This window comes from Mastigoproctus giganteus, chromosome 10, assembly GCF_048544385.1.
Source record: "Mastigoproctus giganteus isolate SK-2022 chromosome 10, ASM4854438v1, whole genome shotgun sequence".
NCBI lineage: Eukaryota > Metazoa > Arthropoda > Arachnida > Uropygi > Thelyphonidae > Mastigoproctus > Mastigoproctus giganteus.
The window spans coordinates 158639858-158665028 of record NC_143584.1 but is presented as its reverse complement, the minus strand read 5'-3'; the positions used below and the strand labels follow the sequence as shown (position 1 = coordinate 158665028).

The 25171-nt window shown below is 37.6% G+C and overlaps 1 protein-coding gene across 1 annotated transcript; it reads left to right on the top strand.

Annotated features, from left to right (window-relative positions):
* The first annotated feature begins 1919 nt into the window (after positions 1-1919).
* LOC150079410 (apoptosis regulator Bcl-2-like) lies at positions 1920-24954 on the top strand. Its single transcript, XM_090382638.1, has 2 exons — positions 1920-2664; positions 24479-24954. The coding sequence occupies exons 1-2, from the start codon at positions 2200-2202 to the stop codon at positions 24608-24610; spliced, it is 597 nt and encodes a 198-aa protein (XP_090238764.1). The 5' UTR covers positions 1920-2199; the 3' UTR covers positions 24611-24954.
* The last annotated feature ends 217 nt before the right edge of the window (positions 24955-25171 follow it).

Here is a 25171-nt window from a genome sequence, read left to right as displayed (position 1 = left end):
ACAAATGCAAGACCCACAGATTGCACCAGGGAAAATTAGTCAACCGAAACTACCAGCTGCAGACTGGTAAAGAGATCGAGGCCGTGGCTGAGGGAGAGGCCTACAAATACTTGGGGATGATGTAGGTTCAGCAGTTACAGCAGAAGGAAATTAAGGCCTGTCTGACCGAAAAATACCATCAGAGACTCTGAAACCTGCTGAAAGCAAAGCTGAAGCTTGGGGTCATATATTTGACTAACACCAAGCTGGAGGATATCATGAGACAAACAAGGACAATGATGACCAAGAGCCGCCAACACCACCCGAAATCTGCCATGGAGAGACTGACAATTGCCCGTAAAGAAGAAGGGGCCTTAGAGGCTTCACTGAGCAACAAAAGACAGCGATAGTTAACCTGAAGGATTACTTCCAGAAACACAGAGCAGCACTCCAGCAGGCCATAAGGATGATAGACAAGCGGTATACCCCACTCAACCTAAGCGAGAATCCCCCCCACCAACCAGGAGGGACAAACGAAGCTAGAAAGTTGGGCAGAGAAGACACTCCATGGCAGACACTACAATGATCTCCATCAAGATCACATAGATAAAATTGCTTCCAGTGCATAGCTCACGAGCGGGATACTCTTCCCCGAGACTGAAGGATTCATGCTCGCCATTCAACCGGGTAATCAACACCAGGAACTATAGAAAATACATTGCCAAGGAGCCCGGAGTGTTTCATGACACGTCAACGATGCCACCTGGCCTCAGAAACGATCCAACACATCACCGCGGGATGCAAGATGATCGCCCAGACTGAGTATACTCATAGACACGACCAGGTAGCCAGGATAATACATCAGAAGCTAGCAAGGAAATACCAGTTGATCGAAGTACGATCATACAAGTACGAACACCAGGCAGTACTAGAGATCCCCAACCCACAAGCCATACTGGGACCGCGCCATAATAACGGATAGGACAATTCCGCACAACAGACCGGACATAACCCTTGTGGACAAGAAGGAAAAGGCTACCTATCTGATTGACATAGTGGTGCCGAACACTAGCAATGTCCAGAAAACCTATGAGGAAAAAATTAGGAAGTTCATGAACCTGACGCATGAGGTCAAGGAGATGTGGGATATGCAAGAAGTAACGATCATCGTGTCAACTACCGGTATGGTGCCAAATACCCTACATAGCAGCCTAGCAGGAATAGGTCTCCAGAGAACACCTACAAGGAACTCCAGAAAGTCGCAATCCTGAGTTCCTTTCAGAGAGTTCCTCGACCAACAGTAGCACCAGACATTATAACCATCCTGTGTATTTGGTAGCGGTACCCGTCACGGAGTGGAATCCCCCAATGAGGGAGAAATAATATAAGAGCAACAATAATAATAATAATATTACAGTACAGTATTATAAAATGTAGACGCCTTTGTCTGACACTAGTTTTCGCACAGTTTCATTAGGATTCTTGTCTAATCTGTGAGTTCGCGGACTAGTGTTCACGAAAAACTAGTTCCTCATGTAGACTTGTTCAATCGTACCGAGTGATGCGATACTATACAGCTATAGCTTTCAACTCAAAGCTGCACGATACTTATATGCAGCTTTGTCTGAATCGAAGGGAACGAATTTGATTCTGAACTTGAAATATTATTATTATTATTCTTATTAGCCGTATGGTGCTAGAAAGCCTGAGGTTTATGCTGCACCAGCCAAAAAAAAAAAAAAAAAAAAAAAAAATTCCCGAGTAATCCTGAGAGAGAGAGAGAGATTGCCAGAAGTAGAAAGGTATCGCCAAGAAAGAGAAGAATGATGATTCACTAATTCCTTAGTTGTAATCGGTTCAGCACCGACAGCAGGAATGTTGTTACGGTGCTCGCTTGGTATTAAATTTAAAGCAATATCGCTGTCTTTTCAGTTTGGAGTGCAGTTTAAATCTATATTATTTTTTTTATATGAGATTGGTATCACCTATCGCATCGAATCTGCTGGTGATTATTTCTAGGTAGAAGACAAATACTGAACTTTGTTCGAAGTTGAATATCACGTGATTTTACAGCCAATCATAGAAAAGACGTACCACGTATTTAAAATATTTAGATTATCATAACCGGTAGTAAGTCGTTGCACACTTAGTGGTTATTAGTAATGTGCTTCCATAAGCGTGCTTTCGGTTTTTAATGAAACAACTATATTTAAACAGAAAATGCCATTTAGATGGGAGGGCAGCTCGTCGTGTCCCGTGAAGGATTCGAACGACTGTGAGTACGTGGATAGTACTTCCAGTTTGGTCACTTATGTGATCATATGTCACCTGAAAGCGAATGGGTTTGATATAACAGATCCTTTACCTGAGCCAAACAGGCTAAATCGTACTCTTGAAATTCTTATTAAAGACTTTAAAAATGAATTTCGTGATTCATTGGACAAAATGCTTGAAGAGTTGCCCCTTAATCGCCATGACTTTCCCAAAATCTTTTTGGGAATAGCGGATGAAATGTTTAATGAAGGCATAACATGGTCAAGAATTGTTGGTTTAATCGCGTTTTCGTGCGAATTTGCTGTTTGTTATTTACGAAACGGATTTGGTGTTGTTAGTGATATTATTCGCTTACTCAGTAACTATATCCGCAGAAACCTAATGCCTTGGATAAGTGACAATCAAGGTTGGGTGAGTACATACTGTTTTAACATCAGCTTACGATTAGCGTAAAATTATGCCTGTTACCGAATAGGTTAGAGTAAAGAATCCGAATTCAGGTACATTATAAATCCTGTTATCGTTATTACTATGGTGTTAACTAATCCATTCGTTTATAAATTACCTATCACGGACATGTAATATTTATGTTCTTATAAATATTTGTTTAGTAATTAGAATTCTGTATTCAGTTCTGAGAATACCGAGGCGTTTCTAGCATTGACCACTAAAAAATAAATAAATAAATAAATGCTTACGTGGAGTAACTACCTAAATTATTTTGTATTGCGACTTGCATTTCAGGGAAGTAAAAATAATGCAAGGAAGCAAGCTTATAAAACATTAGCCAAAACAAACTTCCAACATCACCTGTCTGTCCCCTCTAATAATGTCAAATTTTCCTTAAATTTATTCAAACTACTCACTTCCACCGCATGAGAATGATTGAAGTTCACCAAGTTTTCTTCATTAATTCAAACCGCCCACTTCCGCAACGCCAGATGGAAGTTTGTTCCAACAATCAACTACCTGCTGGCTAAAAGAAAATTTCTGCATATCAGCCCTTCCTCAATTGAAATTTATTATTATCTGTATGGTGCAAGGAAACCCTGAGAGAGAAGGGAATCACCAATAAAGAGAAGAATAATGATATCTATTTCAGGACCCTGGGTGTGTGCTCAGGCCATACTCACTAGATGTGAGCCCCTGGGGTTTATGCTCCTTATATGCATTGTTTGAGTAAGGATACCATCACTATTTAACTTACTTAAGGATATTCAAAGCCTTAACCACCTCATTCAGATCAGTCTCCTTACAAGTATATAGTTTCCAGATTATAAAACTTGCAGAACTGAAATCTTTTTTGTAAGAGTACCATTTTGTTCCCGTCACTAATCTCGTTGCTGTTTTCTGCACCCATATCCTTCCAAAAATTGAAGCTTTCATTTATCGATTAGCACATCACTGCTTAATAGCACTGCTCAGCAAAGGCACATTGGTAGCATATCGCTAGCTTAAATAATCTTTTTCGTCGGGTCTGACGAACTGCAAGATATTCTTTCCGAATCATTTAATCACTTGTAGCTAGTGATGAAATTACTTGTTGTGTTAGTTGCAAGGAGTCATGGGGGAGGTATGGCTATTTAATAATTAATCTTTTATTTCATTTTATTTTTTATGAAACCCCAAACATGAAGGGTATTAGAGCATATAGTACTGTGCTTGGGTTGAAGGTTGAGAAGACAGAAGACTTGATTTTTTTTTTTTTATATGGAAACCCCAAACACGAGAGGTATTGGAACCTATAGTACTTAGTATCATGCATGATTTGAGAAAACGAAAGAAGATATTTGTTGATGTTAGATTTGAACTTCTGTAGACTAATTTTCAGGAAATACGTATGAAGGAAGGTTGTTCCAGAAAACAGCAGTTGAATGAATAAACGAGGAAGATAAAAAGTTGGTTCTGTGAGTTTGAAGTTGAACAGTAAACGGATGTTGGCAGCACGTGTTCGGACTGTTTTTGAAAGAAAGAGAGAGAGAGAGAGAGAGAGAGAGAGAGAGAGAGCGGGAATTATAGAAGCCAATTCAGAAGAACAGTGGCCATGGAAGTATCTGTAGAAAAGGAATGCGGCAGAAACAGTACATCTGTGAGACAGAGTGTGGAGAGACTCTGTTAGAGACGAGTCATTAATTAACCTTACTGCCTTCTGAATGGAATGATGCGAATGGCACCGCCCCAGATGTGGGAACAATATTTCATGGTAGGGCAGATTTGCAATTTGTACAGATTGAACACCTGTTTGGACAAAAAGTAATGCTGAGAGCAAAAGGGAAAAACCAAGTTTTTTAGATGCAGAGGAAGCAATATTTGTAATGTGTTTGTGCTAAGAGAGATTAGCAGTCAGGGTAATCCCCAAAAGAGATATATCATCTTGCCTAGAAATCGGAGTGTTACTAGAGATAAGCATAGGAGCAGAATCTGTTTTGCGAGATATAACAAAGGACTGAGTTTAATAAGGATTGAGATTAACTAAATTGTCTTTGCCCCACTGGAGATCGGCATTTAAGGAATTGGTAGCAGATCTTCGAGAAGTTCTGCTACCGAACATAAGGAAAGCACCTGGGGTAGTTGCAGTGGCATGTGATGCAAGAAAGCAAGTGTATGAGCTTATACAGCATCAGCCAAAAAAATCACACCATTCCCTCCAAATGGCTGTCCAGTTCCTCCTTAAACAGAGGGGATCTATTCAGTTATATTAAAGGAGGCAACAAAGGAAGTAAGCAAACTCTTAGCCATAATTATGAGAGCTTCCTTGGGCTCAGGGCAGGTTCCCATTGACTGTAGGTGTGCAAATGTATCTTCAATTCACAAAAGATAACACAAGTAACTATAGACTGTTAGTTTAACTCGTGTTCTGGCGAAATGATGGAGTGTCTGGTTAAAGCAGAATCATCTAGACAAGACTGCAGTAATAGTTAAGACACAGCATGGGTTTGTTAAAGGGAGGTCTTTTCTGACCAATTTGATTGGATATTATGATGTGGTCACAAAGGAACAATGTCAAAAATAATTTTGATATTATATACTTGGATTTCAGAAAAGCTTTTGATACTGTCGCACATGGAAGACTGCTGTCAAAATTGGAGAGGTATGGCATTAAGGTAAGTTGCTACAATGGATAAAGAGATGGGTGAGTGGGAGATGACAGAGTGGTAATCAATGGACACTGCTCTTCATGGACAAATGCTATTAGTGGAGTTCCTCAGGGTTCGGTGCTGGGCCCATTGTTGTTTTGTGTATTCATCAATGATATCGAATCAGGATTAATGTCCAAGTTTACAGATGATACAAAGATTGCCAGGGTTGTTAACGTCAGTAAAGACAGTATGCTACTCAAACTGGATATAGACAAGTTGGGCAAATGGGCTGAGAAGTGGCAACTGAAGTTTAACATTGACAAATGTTAAACTACACTCAGAGAAGTGGAAAGTGAAAAAGACCTGTGGTTAATTGTGCAGCCAAATATGAAGTTTGCTGAGCTGTGCAGATGGGCTGCCAGGGCAGATCATGGAGTCTTGTCAATGATATATAGGAATTTTGCTAGCAGGGTCAGGGAGGTGATTATCCTGTTGTACAAGACAATGGTCAAGCCACACCTAGAGTACTGTGTACAGTTCTGGGGGGCTTCATTTTAGGAAGGATGTAGAGTTGCTAGAACAAGTACAAAGAAGGGGAACAAAGGGGTGCTCTTACCAAGAAAGGCTTAAATTCTGCAAATTACAGCTCCTGGAGAGTAAGCACCTGCGAGGTGATCTGATTGAGGTGTTTAAGGCCTTTAATTGGTTGAGCAAGCTGAATGCTGATGGGATTGCTCAAATTAAGAACCTGAGTAGGCATAGATTCAAATTGAGGAAAGACAGTTGTAGAATAATGTGCGGAAATTTGCCTTTAGCCAGCAGGTGGTTGATTGGTGGAACAGACTTCCATCTTTTGTTGTGGAAGTTGATAGCCTAAATAAATTTAAAGCTGAGCTGGACAGGCATTTGGAACGAATGAAGGTGTGAAATAGGAAGGTGTGTTTTTTTTTTGGCTGATGCTGCATAAGCTTGCTTTCTTGCATCATATGCCTCTGCTAATGCTGATTGAGCAGGCAGTGTTTCTCAAAGTGGAATGCAATGTGCTATCATCAGTAAAACTATGGATAAGATTTCCGGTCAATGTAAGAAGGCATTAATATACAAGAGGACAAGAGTGGGGGAAAGAACTGAACCTTGGCGGGACACCAGCATTAGTGGAGAAGTTAGAAGACAGAGGGCCATCTACCATCGCCCTGAATGGGTTGAGCACGCTGAATTCTGATGGGTTCCTTCCACTTGTTCAGATTACGAACCTAAGGGGACATAAATTCAAATTAAGAAAAGACAGATGAAGAATAGATGTGCGGAAATTTGCCTTTAGCCAGCGGGTGGTTAATTGCTGGAACAAACTTCCATCTGTCGTTGTGGAAGTTGATAGGTTAAATAAATTTAAGGAGGAACTGGACAGGTATTTGGAGGGAATGGTGTGTTTTTTTTTGGCTGATGCTGCATAAGCTCATACACTTGCTTTCTTGCATCATATGCCACTACTACTACTATTACTACCCTCAGTGAGTGGTCAGAGAGAAAACTGGATGACCAGTTACAAAAAACAGTTGGGAAACCATAAGATGGAAGCTTGTTTAGAAGACCTTTATGCCAATCACGATCAAAAGCCTTTGAGATGTCAAGAGCAACTGTTTGTGTTTCACGAAACTTTTCCATTGAATTTGTCCATAAACGGGTAACATAAGCCAAAATATCACCAGTGGATTGACACTGACGGAATCCATACTGGCGATCGTTGATCAGACGGAAGGTTTCTAGATAGTTTAAGAGTTAGTGGTTAATTGATTTCTCCATTACTTTAGAAAGAGTAGAAGTAATTGCAATGGGACGATAATTGGATGGGAGGGATTTGTCACCCTTTTTAGGAATTGGCTGGATATCAGCAAATTTCCAAGCAGAATAAAAAACACCTTTGGAATAAGAAAGTGAATAATGATTTGTTGACATTAGATTGAGTTTCTGTAGATTGTAATTTTTGGGAAATACATGTGAAGGAAGGTTCCAAAAAACAGAAGGGATAATTGAGAAAGGGGGAAAGTTTGTAGATGATAGTAAATGGATATATCTAATTGAGGCACATGTTCAGGTTGGGTTGAAAGAGAGTGGTGGGATTAATGATACCAATTCAGGAGAATAGCATGTATGAAAGTATCTATAGAAAAGATATGCAGCAGAGGCTGCATGCCTAAGAGACAGTGTGGAGAGACTTTGTACTAGATAGGTCATTAACCTGATTGCCCTCTTTTGAATAGTCTAGAACAGTGTTTCCCAAACTGGGGTCCTCGGATGGGAGTCCGTGAAACTTTCAAAAGGGGTATCAAGTAATATGTGTTTTTATATATATACATAATGTAGTGGTCCACAGATCTGTTTGGGAGCTGACTGGTCTAAGAGATTGACAGAGTTCTTGGTGACACCACCTCAAATATAGGAACAATATTTCTTGGTAGGTTGATTTTTCATTTGTACAGAGCCATTAGTGGTTTAGAAGAAAAATAACATTGAAAGGAAAAAAGAAAATTTTTTTTGATATAGAGGAAGCATTATTTATGATGTACCAAGAGAGATTAGAAGTCTGTAATTCCCAGTGGAGATAAGCGACTTGTTCTATAAATCTGAGTGTTATTGAAGATGGGAAGTATTAGGCTATTTTTCAAGAGGAAGAGTTTGCTAGTTTCTGGGACTGTTTTAGAACAATTGGAAGTTAACGAAGTTTTCTTTGTTCCTTTTAGAGAATTACCTGGAGAGCAGCATTTGTGGAATTAGTAGTGGACTTTTGAGAAGTTGAAGCTGTTTGTGTAGGTCAAGTTATCTCAAACTGCAATGCAGTATGGTATTATTACCAGAACTTTTTTTTTTTTTTTTTATTAAAACACCGAGCACGAGAGGTATTAGAACCTATTGTATACTTAGTACTATGCATGTGTTGATGGTTGAAAAGATAAAAGAAGATAGTTCTTGACATTAGACTTGCATTTCTGTAGATGGTAATTTGCAGGAATTACGTATAAAGGAAGGTTGTTCCAGAGAGTGGAAATTGAAGGAATAAATGAGGAAAAAGAAAAGTTGATTCTGTGGATTTGAAGTTGGACAGTAAAAAGATGCTGACTGGTTGCGGCACATGTTTGGACCAGTTTGGAAGAAAGAGCAGCAATTATAGAATCCAATTCACAAGAACAGTGCCCAAAGAAGTATCTATAGAAAATGCATGAAACAGAAAGAGAACATTTATGAAACAGAGAGTGGAGAGTGTTTGTTAGAGATGGATCATTAATTAACCTAACTGCCATTTCTTGGAATGGAATCTAGAAGCCTGAGAGAGGTTTTGGGGGCACCACCACAGATGTGGGAACAATATTCTGTGGTAGGGTGGATTTGAGATTTTCAGATTTGCATAGCTGTTTGGAAGAAACATAATGTTGAGAGTGAAAGAGAAAAACCCAGTTTTTTTATATGCAGAGGAAGCACCATTTTTGATGTACTTATGCCACTAGAGATTAGAAGTCAGGATAATTCCTAATAGAGATATGTAATCTCATCCAGAAATCCCAGTATCTTCAAATATAAGCATAGGACCAGAAGAAACCTTTTTGCAAGGTATAATCCAGGACTGAATTTTAGGAGGATTGAAATCAACTAAGTTATCTTTGCTCCACTGTAGAATTACTTGGAGAAAAGCATTTAGGGAATTGGTGTATATTTGAGAAGTTGAAGCTGTTTGTTCAGGCCAAGGTTTATCAAATTGGAAGTTGGAATGCAATGTGTTATCATCAGCAAAACTATGGATAGGATTTCCGGTCGGTCATTAATATACAAGAGCAAAAGAGTGGGAGTAAGACTGAAATTTGGGCAACACCTGCATTAGTGGAGAAGTTAGAAGACAGAGAGCCATCTATCAGTCAGAGAGAAAACTGATGTCCAATGAACAGTCGGAGAGAAAACTGATGCCCAATTACAAAAACAGTTGGTAAACCATAAAATGAAAGCTTATTTATGAGACCTTTATGCAAAACACAATCAAAAGCCTTTGAAATGTCAAGAGCAACTGCTTGAGTTTCACCAAACGTTTCCATTGAATTTGTCCATAGATGGGTAACATAAGCCAGTATATCACTAGTGGATTGACACTGATGGAATCCATACTGGTGAGGCTCTGACAGGGAATATCAAACTGGATGCAGGCAAAAGTACCATCTTTGATGCAAAAGGAATTGTACAGTGAATAATTAGGACAACTGAGATGAGCAGTGGTTGAATCAACTGATAATTGGGATTCTGTCAGAAAAAGTTTGTGAGGTGTGGTAGGCTGTGAGTGGAAATGGAAGTCTTTGAGAATGGAACTGAGACTGTATATTTGTGAAATGAATGAGGAAGTATTTGGGAGGTTTAGATTTTTTCGCAGATAAGTTTGTTCTATTAGTTTGACTGTTCATGATGTATTCAGTTGTAAGAAAGGTAAGGAGGACATGTTGTATGAAATAATGAAGTTTTTGGATATGGTATACACACTGCAAGGATATACCCAGCTCCTTGACATAACTTACCTTGACGATTCCCCCTGCATACACACTACTTGGAGTTCCTTTAGTTACTATTTGGCAGAATAGAGGCAGCAAGATTGTAAATAGGTTACCAATAGGTTGTTCAGTCTGGTGGACTATCTAGTGGCTGGCCTGGAAACACTACTCTTGAAATATAAGGAAGATTAGATCATGCTGCGATGTCCATCATAACCTCAAAAAACAAGTCATTCTACCTGATGATGGAAGAGAAGGGGCTTGCTGGAGATTGCTGGAGCTTTTCTCTGGAGGCTAAACGTGGGTTCCACCACTTCAAGCCTCCAATAAGCAAAATGGTGGTATTGCTCCAGGCAATGAAAGTCATCTGCCAAGTAGCATTGCCTGGTAACACAGAGGGGCGGCATTCCCCTATGTGGTGTGGATGCCACACCTCGACCCTTGCTTATATTGGTTCACAACTGGGTGGTCACCTCCAGTATACTAGGTGCCGTATTTCAGTACTTGCACATGGAGGTTATACCCGAGATTACTAACAGCCCCCACCGTCATGAAGTTGTGAGCAGAGGATTTGGTTGTCGCAGAATAATTGGACTTTGCCAAAATTCGGTCCACTTGATTTTAGTGTCACCTGAATATCAGTTCCATCAGCATTTTATTAGACTCCCAGGTAGCAGGCCCAGCTTCACATACTTGAGAGAATGTCTGTGACAGCCTCAAAGACTGCCGGTAGGAGAAAACTACTGATAGGATCTTCGTTGGAAGGTCATTAATATACAAGAGAAAGAGCTGTGAAATTAAGAGACTACCATCACTCATAGTGAGCATTCAGAGAAAAAAAAAAAAAAAAAAAAACTGGCTACCCAGTTGCAGAAAAGATGAAAGTTGTTTAGAAGACCTTTGTGCCAAACATGATCAAAAACTTTAGAAATATGAAGACATTTCCATTGAACTTTTCCAAAAATGAATAACATAAGCCAATCACCAGTGGATCAACACTTACTGAATCCATGTTGGCAATCATTGATCAGATAGAAGATATTGAAGTTTGAAGTTGATAGTCGATGGATATCTTCATTATTTTGGAAAGGTAAATATGAGTGTAATGGAATGATAATTGGAACGGAGGAATTTTTCATACTTTTCCCTGAAGGAAAATACTAGTGGAATAAAAAAAAAAAAAAAAGTGTGAAAAGCGACACAGAACAATAGCACAGGTTTTGAGAATGAATATCTCAATGCCATCAGGATCTGAGATTTCTTGTCATCAAGATTGTTCAGAATTGTGATATCTGTCATCAGAAGACCATGGTGAGGCTTTGAGTGGGATGTATTTAGGTATTGTAAGAGGTGATTTCCAAAGTCATTGATTCAGGAGTTAGAAGAAAAGTTGGATGCTAATTAGTTAGCTTTATCTTTAGCTGAGGATGCAATAGAACTATCAGGTTGTAATAGGGTGGAAGCAGTGGTGGGACGGCAGCTCCGTAGCCAAGTGGGCAGGAGCAGCAGTGCATAGCACACGCTTCTTGATTAGATCGGGGTTCGAACCCGTGACCACCAAATACGGAGGATGCAGAAAGGTCAGGGAATGACCACTGCATATCGCCGGAGCAATATGGCCTTAGTTGCTAATGCTCCTAAAAACCAAATAACAAACAAGCAGTGACAGGATTCAGCCAGTTTGCGCGAACCTGTTCCTAGAATTTCCTGAGTTCGCTGAACTGGTCCCTAAAGGCTGTTTCACACCGAACGGCATGCGAGATACACTACTTTTGGTCTATGTTTGTTTTTTTCTTTTTTACCTTGAAAAGGGGGAGTAAGGTGATAGAGAACTGGTTTTTAAAATTTTTGATTCCCACCACTGGCTGGAAGTATACATGGACAGACGTTGCTGCCAATAGCTTTAGCCAGAGATGAGATGCCTTGACTACAATCTGGACAAGAAACAAGTTTTCTACTCTGAACCTGTTCAGTATCAAGTTTGGATTGATTAATAATTGTTTTACATTTGCTATGGGTTTTAGTGTATGCAGAAATGAAGCTGGAGGTTTGGGTATAAGCCAGTTGTACTACATTCTTACCTTGAACAACTTTATCACGTTTAGAACAATTGAAGTTCACTAAGTTTTCTTCATTTATTCAAACTGCCCACTTCTGCAACACCAAAAACTAAAGTCAGAGGTTACTAAAATAAGCTTATTAAGGCAAGATAAAATACATAATGCAGAATTTCATCCTTAGAAGAATAATTTCACTGACACAAGCTGAGCAAACACTGGAACCAGAAGTTTTAAAACTATGTTGGAGTTGGAGATTTTACAGTGCAACGCAGCTAAAGGCCATTGTGTTAAAACTATGATACAACCATAGAAAGAAGGAATAAAATAGCAAAAATCATCTTATTTTGCATTTTTTTTAATGCCATACACGAGACAGTGGCCATGGGAGAGAGACACTCATTGGGCGGTGGGAGTCGAGAGAGAGAGAGGTCATACCAGTTTTGATCAAAAGTACTCTAGAGCAGCGGTCGCGAACCTCACGGACCACTAAACTCAAAATTTTGAATTCTGCGGACCACTACCACGATTTTTTTCCATAAAAGTAACATTCTAAATATTAAATGGTACTTACACTTGTTTTTGTACTCCAAGTTATTTGCAAAAAATTGGATATTAATGTTAATATAATTAGTAATATAGCCTTATAATGATAAAAAAGTATAATAAATAAACGCAGATATGTTCATTATGAAAAATGCAAAAAAAACATTTTAAATTTCATTTTATTAAAGAATTAACAGAAACAATTAATATTAACAATTATCAAATATCAGTGCACCTTGATATAGAGGTGTATAAAGGATTAATTATAGCAAAATAATCAGTGTGACATTTGCTGCTTGTTTGAAATAAGCTGTTGGATTCTTGGCTCCAATGACGTTACTGTAACATGGAGAGCCGTTTGTATTTCTAGCCAACAGCGGTACTTGTTTTTAATTGCAGTAACTGATAAAAATGTCTTTTCACACATATATGTAGTTGCGAATGGAATTAAAATTTTGATGGCCTTTTCGCTCAGCACTCTGTACTCATTTTTTACGGAAAGCCAAAAATGAGATCTTGTTAGGGACGAGTGTAATTTACCTTTGAGACTGTCTTCGGATGATAGATCAATTAGGCTTTCTTTTTCTTTCATGTTCAAATTACTATCCTCGATTTTTGCTGAAAATGGATCTATTATCCACGTATTTCCGTGTCTGGGGTCCTCTTCCTTTGGGTAATAATGACCAAAAGAGTCAGTGAGCGATTCTAAGTGCAATTGAACAAGAGTTATTACCTGTCGGTTGACATCCTCCTGTTTCATATATTCATCAAAATTTGGGAACATTTCCAGATCATCTTCAGCCAACCACGTTTGCCATAGCAATATCTTCCTTTGAAATTCATCCATTTTGCCTCACAGTGTGAACACGTCCGTAAGCTGTCCTTGCAAGGATGTGTTCAGCTCGTGTAACAGAGAAAAAAATATCTGCCAGGTATGCAAACTTGGCTAGTCAATCATTGTTGGACAAGAGATCACGGAGCCTCGAATTATTTTGCTGCTGGAAGAATAACTTGACTTCTTGGCGCAGGTCGAACAATTTGGGTTAGCACTTTGCCCCTTGACAGCCATCTCACCTCAGCATGAAGAAGAACATGAGTATGCTGAGAGCCCATTTCTTCACAAAGTGCCTCAAATATTTGGGAATTGAGCACTTTGGAATTTGCAAATTTCGTTTGCAATTTTAATTACACAGAGTACTTCGTGCAGTTCTGGAGATAATCTTTTCGCCACAAGTTGCTCATGATGTATAATACAATGAGTAAACAAGATTGTGTGTCCAACGTCTTTCACTTTTGCAACAACTCCTGAACGATGTCCAGTCGTGTTTGTCGCACCGTCTGTGCATATCCCAACACATTTCTTCCGTTCAATACTGTGCACTTCAATGCACTTCCATTCAATACTGTGCTTTTCAATGCACTTAATGGTTATTTCAGGAAATAACCATTAAGTGCATTGAAAATTTCAGAGCCGGTTGTTCTACCCTACAAGATTAGCAAACAGAGGAGTTCTTCCTTTAATCCTCCTTGGCAATCAAATCTCACAAAACAAAGAAATGCTGCCTTGTTAGTTATGTCTGTTGATTCGTCAAGTTGAATTGAATAAAACGTAGAATTTTTCACAAGTGCCATCACTTGATTTTCAATATCTTCAGCCATGTCTTCAATTCTGCACTTCACAGTGTTAGCGGACATAGGAATTCCTTTCAGTTTCTGGACAGCCTGTTTCCCCAAAACCTCTTCACAGGCATGTAACAAGCAAGCCTTAATTAATTCTCCAATCGTATATGGCTTTTTACATTTTGCGATTTGAAGTGCTATCAAATAAGAAGATTTTACTAAGGACTTATCTTCAACAATCATTGTTGCTAATGAACTTTTTTGCTTTTGCAAATTTTCACGCATCCTTTGGAAGTATTCAACTGGCTTTTTAGCTAAATCTGGGTGTTTTGACTGCAAGTGCCTGCTGAGTTTCGAAGGTTTCATGGCATCATTGGATAAACTCTCAGAACATATAATACAAAGCGACCGTGGATCCAGTTCACTTCCAGGTTCTTGAATAAATCCAAACTTCAAGTAGTCCACATCATATTTTCTTGAAACTTTGAACTTTTTCTTCTCTCCGCCTCCAGTTCTAATGTTCTTCCTGATGATGCCTTGCAGTGGCTGCGGAGGCTCTGATTCATTAACCAACTCATGACAACACGATGTATTACCTAAGAAGAGCAAAATGCTTGTTTGCTTTTTCTCACTCATTGGGGTTATTTTATTTGAATCTAAAAGCAAACAAGAAATAAGATAGTTATCAAACTCAAGCTCTTTTGATGCCATTAAATATCACACTGTGCACGGTTAAAATAAAAATATCACTGGTCACTTACCTAAGAAGAGTATCGTATTGAATAAACACCAGTATAGCGTTGACGAAAATTCGCTTCTTGAATAATCTCAAGAATAGAAATAGCTTTCTATATTTTTTTACAATAAAAGCATCGCTAATACCAGATATTGCACTGGGCCTTTTATAAACATGCGACGTAATAAGGCGATAATTGCAAAAAAATAGAATCAGAATATAATGAAACATTTCAATAAACACAAAAATTGCAAATATATTCAAATTACTCTGCGGACCACCAAAATTCTCTTGCAGACCACTGGTTGCCGACCACTGCTCTAGAGGACTGCTAATATTAGCTGTGTTTGTTGAATAGTTGTTGGTAAGGAAAATACCAAGTGTTGAGCCTATGGTTAGGATTATAAGTTAGTAAAATAATTGTATTAAAAATGGCAGAACAGTGCAAGGAAACAATGTGTGCGTGTTTCACTATCTGTTTGACTAAAAGCAAATTTTTCTACATTTTCTTTGGTTTTATGGTAATCCCAAATGCAAAAGGCTATTGGAATCTGCACTATTTTTATACTGTGCACGGTAGTGATCTTCAACTGGATATTATGAGCTTTTTAAAAGCAGTCTCTACAGGTTATGAAATACTCCATTGAAGTCAATGGAAATTGCCCTTCAGATATACCATTAGTAGAGTTTTTTTTTTTTTTTTTTTTTTTGCTCCAAAGGTGCCTTGAATGACAAAAGGTTTGAGAATCACTGGTGTGTGGTTGAAAAGGTAGAAGGTACTTGATGATAACTCTTTTTTTTTTTTTTACCGTAATTTTAAAAAAATACATATGACAAAAGGTTGTTTGAAAGAATAAATCAAGAGGGAGAAAAAGTTAGCCTCAAGGTTTGTAGCAGGATTGAATGGAGGTTGACTAGTCAAGCTAGTTCAGAAGAAAAGTTGAAATTACTGATACTAATTCAAAAGAACTGTGCCCATGAAAATATCTCTAGAAAAGGCATGCAAGAGAAACTGAAAGTCTGTTTACGAGTAGATGGAGATTCATCCTTGCAGTTTGTGGGGGGCCCAAGGATGCTGACAGTGGGAGGCCCCTTTGGTGGTTACTGTAGTTTTTCAAAACCCGATTGATCCTATCCCTCACACTGTCACGTGTAATAGAGAATTACAACTTGGCCCACTTTTTTTTTTTTTTTTTTTTTTTGCCAAAAATAAAATTTTGTTTAAATAAGTGAAAACATTGAATTTTTAGGAGTAGCCAAGAGCCACAGAAGAATGACTAATCCAAAACATTAAGTAGACTTAAAACTGTATGTATAAAAATTTGCATAATTGATTATAAACAAATCTTGTGAGCTAAAGCTAAATCAACTGAGTTCACTATAGTCCAGTTCACTGGCAGTATCATTTTCAGTCAACAAAATAGCTAAGTTATTAACCCATTTTTGAAGAATTTTGACTTCATTTAAGTTTTTATATGTATTAGTTAGTATTTAAACTTTTTTGTTTGTGCACATTTTGTGGTCAGATTTCTGTCTGGAAAGTTGCATTTTTATTTTTTTGTCAACTGGAACACAGACCACCAAGGGTGGGCCTGAGTGCATTACTTTGTAAGAGAGGATTCATTAACTTGACTGCCGTCTTTTGGATAATCTATTAATCCCTCAAAAGATCTCCACCCCCAGCTATGATGGTAGAGAGTATTTGTGTAGAGCCAGTAGCTGTTTAGAAAACTAATGTAGCTGTTTAGAAAAGTAATGTAGAAGTTGGGAGTTATCTTTCCCATTAAATGTGTGATTTTGTCTAGAAACTGAATGTTATAGATGAGCGTAAAAATAACCTTTTTTTTCTCTCTCTTTGTGAGAAATGAGACAGGATTTAAATTTCAAATGGTGTGAAGTTAACTAAGTTCTTTGTGCTGGAAAAATATTTGAAAATGAGCATTTAAGGAACTTGTGGTGGATATTTGTGGAGTTGTTGCTGTTTGTAGAACAGAGTTTTTCAATATATTTCATATTGACAAACTTTGTGAGTGAGGGTGTGGAGTACTGTAATCAGCAAAACTGGATAGGATTTTCATACATTGGGAGAAGATCAGATATATATGACAGGAAAAGAGCAGAACTCTGAGAAGTTAAAGACAAAGGGCCATATAATGTTAGAGCAGTAAGCATTAGAAAGGATACTGGTTTGGAAAAATAAGGTAGACTAATAATTGGACTAAACTGGAAACTTGGTTGGAAGTAGGGCTCAAAATTGAAAGTTTTATGAACTGGAATTCTCATTAATAAAACATTTTAATAATCAAGGCATGACATTAACAGTGCATGTGAAAAATCAGAATAGTGTTCCAGTGAGGTCTGGTCCATTCCAAGCCCTGATTAGGCCTTCATGCAAATCAAAAGTCTTAAAACGTTGTGAGCAACAGCTTGAGTATTTTCAAATTTTTCCATGGAAATTGTGTACAGATGAATAATGCCTGTCAAGATTTAACCAACAGTTTCGAACTGATATTTGTAATAATTAGATAGAAGGCTTCAAGGTAGGCGCCTCCATGGGCAGGAGCAGCAGTGCATAGTACACGCTTCTTGATTAGACCGGGGTTCGAGCCCATGACCACCAAATACAGAGGATGCGGAAAGGTCAGGGAATGACCACTGCATATCCCCGGAGCAATATGGCCTTAGTTGCTAATGCTCCTAAAAACCAAACAATAACAACAGTTACTGAGGCTTCAAGGTAGCTTAAAAGTTTTCTGTTAATGGATTTATACATACTTTTGAAAGAATTGCAGGTAAATAGGATTATCATTAATAGGAAGCAAGGGAAGGTTTGTCACCTTTTAAGGAACTAGCTAAATGAACAAATTTCCATGCAGCAGGATAAACACCAATGGAATAAGACAGTGGGAAGAGATCACAAAATGGAAGTTTCTTTGAGCAGAGGTTTGAAGAACAGTTGGAGAAATGTAATCATGACCTAGATGCTTATTCATTGTTCAGAATTTTTTTTAATGCCTTTCTTGGAAATCCACAGTAATGAAAACAATGCCATTTCACCAACTTTGGCAATTTACTATGTACAGAACTGATGCATTGCACTAATTTGTGTCTAGTAAATTCTGGAGTTTGAAACTTTAGCCCTAAATTTTATTTTAGGCTTTAAAAGGGTTAAGCAGACTTGATTTTAGGGAATACATCTTCTGTAGTTAGATTGATGTAAATGAGGTTCAGATTCGAAATAAGAGATTACAGACTGTATTTGCCCTCTGGATACCTAAGATCACAACAATGATGGTTTCCCTTCAAAAGGACTCTGTCCTAATAAATGAAAAACTACAGTCATATTCAGCCTCATCATTTGGCATTACAAAAATAATGTTCTGCATTAATTTTATTTGTCTTTCACTTAGTTGGACTGCTATATAACTTACAGCCAAGTTATATAAAAACAGACATGATTTTATTACAGTTCCCCTAATAAAAGACAGCCTATTTTGGGGCACCGTGGCCTTCATTGCATATATGCTGTTAAGCCTTCAACCACTGAAGCAGCTAGAAAAACTTATGGTGCTGGATATGGTAGGTTCAACTACACTAATAAATATCCTGTGCATTAGTGTTTTACCATACAGTCACAGTTTTGGCAGAGAAGCAATTATTTTTGCATCTGTCTGTAGTCATCTGTTTCACTGCACTAACCTAATTCCCACATTAGTCATCTGTTTCACTGCACTAACATAATTCCCACATTAGGACTTGTCATGCAATATTGCATGACAAGTCCTAATGTGGGAATTATGCCTTTTGACTGTACTGTGTTTACAGGCAAATTTGCATTTTGTGAGCAGAACAGCAACATTGCTGAATTGAAGAAACCATAAAGAATTTCTCCTGTTACTTATGGGATTTGAACCCAGACAAGTGTGAAACCACTCCCCTTATTGACATTTTGTCTTGAGTTAGCATTAGCATTAGTAGAGGCATATGATGCAAGAAAGCAAGCTTATGCAGCATCAACCAAAAAAAAAACTTCCATTTCACCCCTCCGTTCATTCAAATTACCTGTCCAGCTGAGCCTTAAATTTATTTAGGCTATCAACTTCCACAACAAGGGATGGAAGTCTGTTCCACCAACCAACTACCCTCTGGCTAAAGGCAAATTTCCGCACATCTGTCCTACATCTGTCTTTCCTCAATTTGAATTTATGCCCTCTCAGGTGATTATTCTGAGCAAGAGGAAGAATCCCATCGGCATTGAGCATGCTCAAACCATTCAAGGCTTTATACACCTCTATCAGATCACCTCGCCGTTGCCTAGTCTCCAGACATGAATATGCAAAACTTAAGCCTTTCTTCGTAAGAGCAACCCTTTGTTCCATTCACTAATCTTGTTGCTCTTCTCTGTACTCGTTCCAGCAGCTCTACATCCTTCTTAAAATGAGGCCTCCAGACCTGTATACAGTACTCAAGGTGTGGCCTGACCATTGCCTTATACAAGGGAATAATCACCTCCTTATCCCTGCTAGAAAAATTTCTGTATATCATTGACAAGACACCATGAGCTACTCTTGCAGCCCATCTGCACTGCTCAGAGAACTTCATATCTGCCTGCACAATTACCCCCAGGTCCTTTTCATTCTCTACCACTGTCAGTGAAGTACCACAGAGTTGATACGTTGCTCTGGGGGTTGCTGTTTCCCATATGTAGTACTTTACATTTGTCGATGTTAAACTTCATTTGCCACATCTCAGCCCATCTGCTCAACCTTTCCAGATCCTGTTGCAGCAGCATAGCGTCAGTAGTGTCCTTAACAACCCTGCCAACCTTTGTATCGTCTGCAAACTTGGACATTAAGCTTGATATACCATCCTCAATATCATTTATAAATACAGAAAACAATAATGGACCCAACACTGAACCCTGAGGGACTCCACTAATAACATTAGTCTACGATGAGCAGTGCCCATTGATTACCACTCTGTCTTCTCCCCCTCAACCATCCCTTTATCCATAGCAGCAATTTGCCTCTAATGCCACACTGCTTCAATTTGTGCAGCAGTCTTCCATTTGCAACAGTATCAAAAGTCTTTCTAAGATCCAAGTATATAATATCAAAGTTATTCCCTGCATCCAGTTCTTTTGTGACTGCATCATAGTATCCAATCAAATTGGTCAGGCAAGACTTTCCCTTAACAAAACCATGCTGTGTCCGAGCTATAACTGAAGTCTTGTCTAGATGATCCTGCAGTGCTTCTTTAACCAGTGCCTCCATTAATTTTCCTGGAACAGAAGTTAAACTCACAGGTCTATAATTACTTGTGTCAGCCTTTGCTCCTCCTTTGTGAATTGCGGTCACATTTGCACATCTTCAGTCTATGGGTATCTCTCCTGAGTCCAAAGAAGCTCTCATATTATGGCTAAGGGTTTGCTTACTTCCTTTGCTGCCTCCTTTAATATAACTGGATAGATCCCATCCACCCCAGGTGCCTTTTTTATGTTTATCCTCAACAATTTCTCCTCCACTTTCCTCTCAGTTGTTATAAAATCATCTAGCTCACTGCCAGAGTTTACTTCACCTCTGGCATTCCCCTTCCTGAATAACTCCTCGTGTGAATGTAGATGCAAAATACTCATTTAGCTTGTTAGCCACCTGAGCAGTATCCTCAACTGTTGAACCATCAATATCCAATGGACCAATCTGATTCATCCCTTTCCTTCTAGAGTTTACATAGGTAAAGAACTCTTTTCTGTTTTTCTTTACATCCTTTCCAAGGATTTCTCATAATCTGCCTTTGCCTGTGTAATCTCCTTTGTGACTTGGTTACAGACCAGCTTATATCTATCATAGGCTTCCATGTCACCCATTAATTTATATTTATCCCATGCATTTTTCTTCTCTGCCATATGCCTCATTAGTTCATCTGACATCCATGTAGGTCTAAACCTTGAACAATATTTCTTAGTTGGTATGTAAAGCCTAGTAGCTTCCAAGATAAGTTCTTTGAATGCTTCCCATTTTGAATTTGCTATTAGTAACATCATCAGTTGGTCCCACTGTATAGAATTTAAATACTGTCTCAGACCATTGTAGTCGCCTTTACGAAAGCAAAAACCCTTCCCTTAACCCCTGATGGTAGTTACCTCTTTGAGTAAATCCCACTTCAGCACATTGTTTTCACTGCCACCTAGTGGTTCCTTTATCTGCAGATTCTTAATGCATGAAGAATCACTACTGATAATCAGATCAAGAGTATTACTCTCTTTAGTTGCCTCCCGAATGTTAATTATTTGATTATAAATTGTTCTGGGTAAGATTTAGTGACTTGCTGAAACACGTTCATTGTCATGTCTCAAAAGTGCAAAAATTATCCCAACAAATCAAAGTGTAAAGATGACAGATTCTGAATGTTTATCAGTTATACTTTGGCTGGCCTCTAGGTGACCAGAATAAGTTGTAGACACAAAGGAAAAGATGATGCCATACCTGTGATATGGAGGGAGTCAAAAGACCATGATGGCAGTTGCTACTGTGGCAGTCTCCCACCATGACAGTATACTGATTCCGGTACATGTACCTTCATAGCATGGATTAGATTCATTTAGAAAATGAAATAGAATGTGAAGGTGCAATTGGTGGAGACCCAAGAACTTCATCCAGTCATGAGTATGTAACTGCTGAAGGGACACTTGAGCTATTTACCAAACTTGAGTTAATTATCTCATTACAGATTAAAAAAAAAACCCTTTCCAAAGATAAAAGCTAAACTTCTCACCTTGAGACTAAAGCATAAACAAGTGATTAAGAAGAATGTCATTGACTCACTATCAAGAAAGAAACTAAGTTTTGGCAATTGTTCTACCAATGCAATGATATCAATTGAGTTTTTAGGGAATTGTCACAAGTGCACATTACATATTAATGGTGTCTTTATAGACTTCTCACAGCAAAGCTTGAAAGCTGTTCTCTTGCTTAATGGGAACATAAAGCCATCCATCTCCATTGCCTACTCTGATTATCTGAAGGAGACATGAAGACACTACTTGAAGCAATTCACCACTCATAATGAACTAATTACCAACCTGGTCATTGGTACATTAATGGGCATGCAAGGAGGGTTCACAAAATATTGTTTCTATGCTTGTGAGGCAGCTGTTCTACTGCAGATCATTAAATTAGACATGACTAGCCTGATAGAAGCATGTATGAGCATGGAACAAGTAGTGTGTAGTATGTTCCATTAGTGAATCAAATGAAGATTTTTCTTCCACCTCTCCATTTTGGCCTAATGAAGAGTTTTGTGAAAGCAATACATAATGCACCTCCCAAAGTTTTTGCATTTTACTCTGATCCAAGCCCAAGGTGCGATTCAAACCCACGACCTTTGTATTGCCAGGCAGGCACTTTACCCACCTGACTAGCCTGGTCGGCAAAAAAAAAAAAAGTGGTGTTCAAAAACTTCTCAATGCATATAAAGAAATGGGATGGCATATGTCATTGAAACTTCATTTCTTGCATTTGCATTGATGAGACTTATTTGCCAAAAAAACCATGACATGGTGAGCGATGAGCAAGGGGAGTAATTCCTTGAAGGCACTAAGTTAATGAAAAATTGCTACCAAAGTTTCTGTAACAAATGTATGTTGACAGACTACTGCTGAATGTCGTATCATGACGTTCTGGACGAAGTGAATCAAAGGAAATATCAAACATTTTTAAATTATACAGTAGTGAACGGTATTATTTAACTATGTGTGTAATACATATTGGGCTTAAACAATAGGAATGATAAAAATTTAATTGTAACCGGTCTCATTTGTTGTAATGAAATAGTCTTAATTAACTTGTACTGGTATTATCAGCTGTTGTTTTATAAAGAGTATTTTGTAATACAACGTATTACAAAATCAGAAAAGCAAGGCATGCAGCAATTTAAATTTCAGTATTCAGTGCTTTGGCATATTATATGAATAGTCTATACATTTAAAAAAAGGTAATAATTGCAGATTTCTAATTGCTGAGATTATCACTTCAAATTATTATTAATTACAAATTACTCTAAAAGAGTAGAAAACTGGTTTATCTTTGATTTAAAAAAAATTTTTCATTTTGTTGACCAGTGTTAATTTGATAACAGAAATTACTAAGTTACTATTTTTGGCAATTTTGTCATTTTTATGGGTGTTAAAATATTTTCTTCACCATGTCTATTCATCTGCATGTAATAATTTAACTTCTAGTGGGTGGATTTTCATTAAAATTAGAACAATAGAAATCTAGCAACTATTATTCTTTTTTTCGTACATATCAGACAGGCAGTCCATGTACCACAGCTTGTAGTTGGAACACTGTATATTGTTTGTTGCCATGTGCTGATTGTAGGAATGATTGGGAAATATGGCAGATGTGTAGAAATGAAATGTTCTTGGTTTGCATAAAAGAGAAGCAAGAGAAAATTCTTTGTTCCTTTTTGCTCTTTTTTTTTATTTTTTTTATAAATCATGAATTACTACTATTTGCTAACATGCCTGAAATGTAATAAATGTACTATATACATACATCAATCAACTAGTTGTCGGTTCCTGCAAATACTTTTGTGCATATTTTTGTTTAAGTAATCTGCAGAGAAAGTTCAGCTAAATGAGTACCTCAGCAATTTTAATCAGTCCACTTCTCATAATGTGTTGTAATTACATAAGCTTCAGATTCATTATCACTATAGCTGAAAACTCACTTTATTTAATTTTACATCTTGCTTAAGTGACTATAAATTTTGGACAATAAGTAAATTGAATGACTATTTTTGTAGTATATCGCGTCATAAAGTTCCAGTAGATTGGAACTTTGTTCAAACATTTAGCTAACATTAATGTAATTTTAGTTTAGATTGCCAAAAAACGTGTGTTTTTGCTTGTTTATTCTCTGTAGCCATTGAAATATTATCACCCATCAGATAACTAAAAACACATCTGGATATTTGGCTCTGTGGTCTTCCCACCCAGAATGTCTTGTAATAGTCAGTAATTTATTTGTGAAGATGTCATTACTGGTGGGGAACAACAAGGAACATTAATAGATTTTCCTATGATTGCACATATATACAGGGGTCTAAAGACTTGCAAGCTAAAATTTATACTTCCCTTCTACTTCTCTCTCTCTGGGTAAATTGGGTTTTTTTTTGTTTTTTTTTGCTTGTGCAGCAAAAGCTTCAGCTTCCTTGCACCATATAGCTAATAATAATAATAATATTTCCCAGACTATGACACTGTCTTTACATCTGATGTCCCCTATTAATATGTGCAAAAGGAAGTGTGATTTGGCAGATTAGCATATATTTTTATTGTCATCAACAGAGTTATATAATCATGAGAGAGAGATTCTGACATAGTCTCCTTTTCAAACTTCTAACATTTTCACTGCTTGAAAATGCTAAAAGTTTGAAAAGGAGACAATTGTTACTCATCAATATGATACTCATCTTTCATTAATGTGGAATGAGTCATTCCATACCATTATTTGGGGGAATGGCCATATTTCAATATTCACTGAGTGTCTGTCTTTAGTTAGTACACCTCAGCACCATTAAATCAGTGTACTGAACAAATTATTAAGAAATGCTGTTCTATAATGTATGTGTAATTGCTATTTTGTTCTCTTTCAGAATGGTCTTGTCGTCTTCGCTGAAACAAGGAAATCTGATCAGCCCGAAAATCGCCCATTAAGAAACATAGCCCTTAGTGCAGTTGTATTAGTTGGCTTATATGCATCTATTAAAAAAATGATATCTACCTAATCTGGCCATATTCATAGATAAGCTTCCTGTAATAAGTTTATCATGGTGATAAAAACAGCATTAAATCACTAACTTTTGTGATATTGAGATATCAGGATGAATATCCAAAATGGCCTCCAATTTGTTAATGCACCTCATGAGAGTTATTCAGTTGTCTCTTTTAAAAATATGCTACTAGTGCTTTATTAAGGCATTTCTTAAAATTTTATTGTAATTCTAGAAAAAAAGCAATTTCTGCCTTCCATTCTAAATTGGTATTGGCTGTTTTACATGCAGCATTTTATCTCCTTAACATTAAAAACAAAATATGGAAAACAGTTGTTGTGGAGTCCAGTGTTTTGTACTCTCATATTTGCATCAGTTGCTGTATATATTGAAATATTAAAAACTGTTAGAATTGTTAATGTTAATTTGGTAGGATTTTAAATTCTACATTTAATTAATCTTTATTTTTTGCATTTCATAAAAAGAGTAAGTATAATCTAGTGATTAAGAGTACATCTTAAAGTAGCTCATGAAAGTATCAGCGAGTGTGATGATGAATATAAGAAATAAGATGAA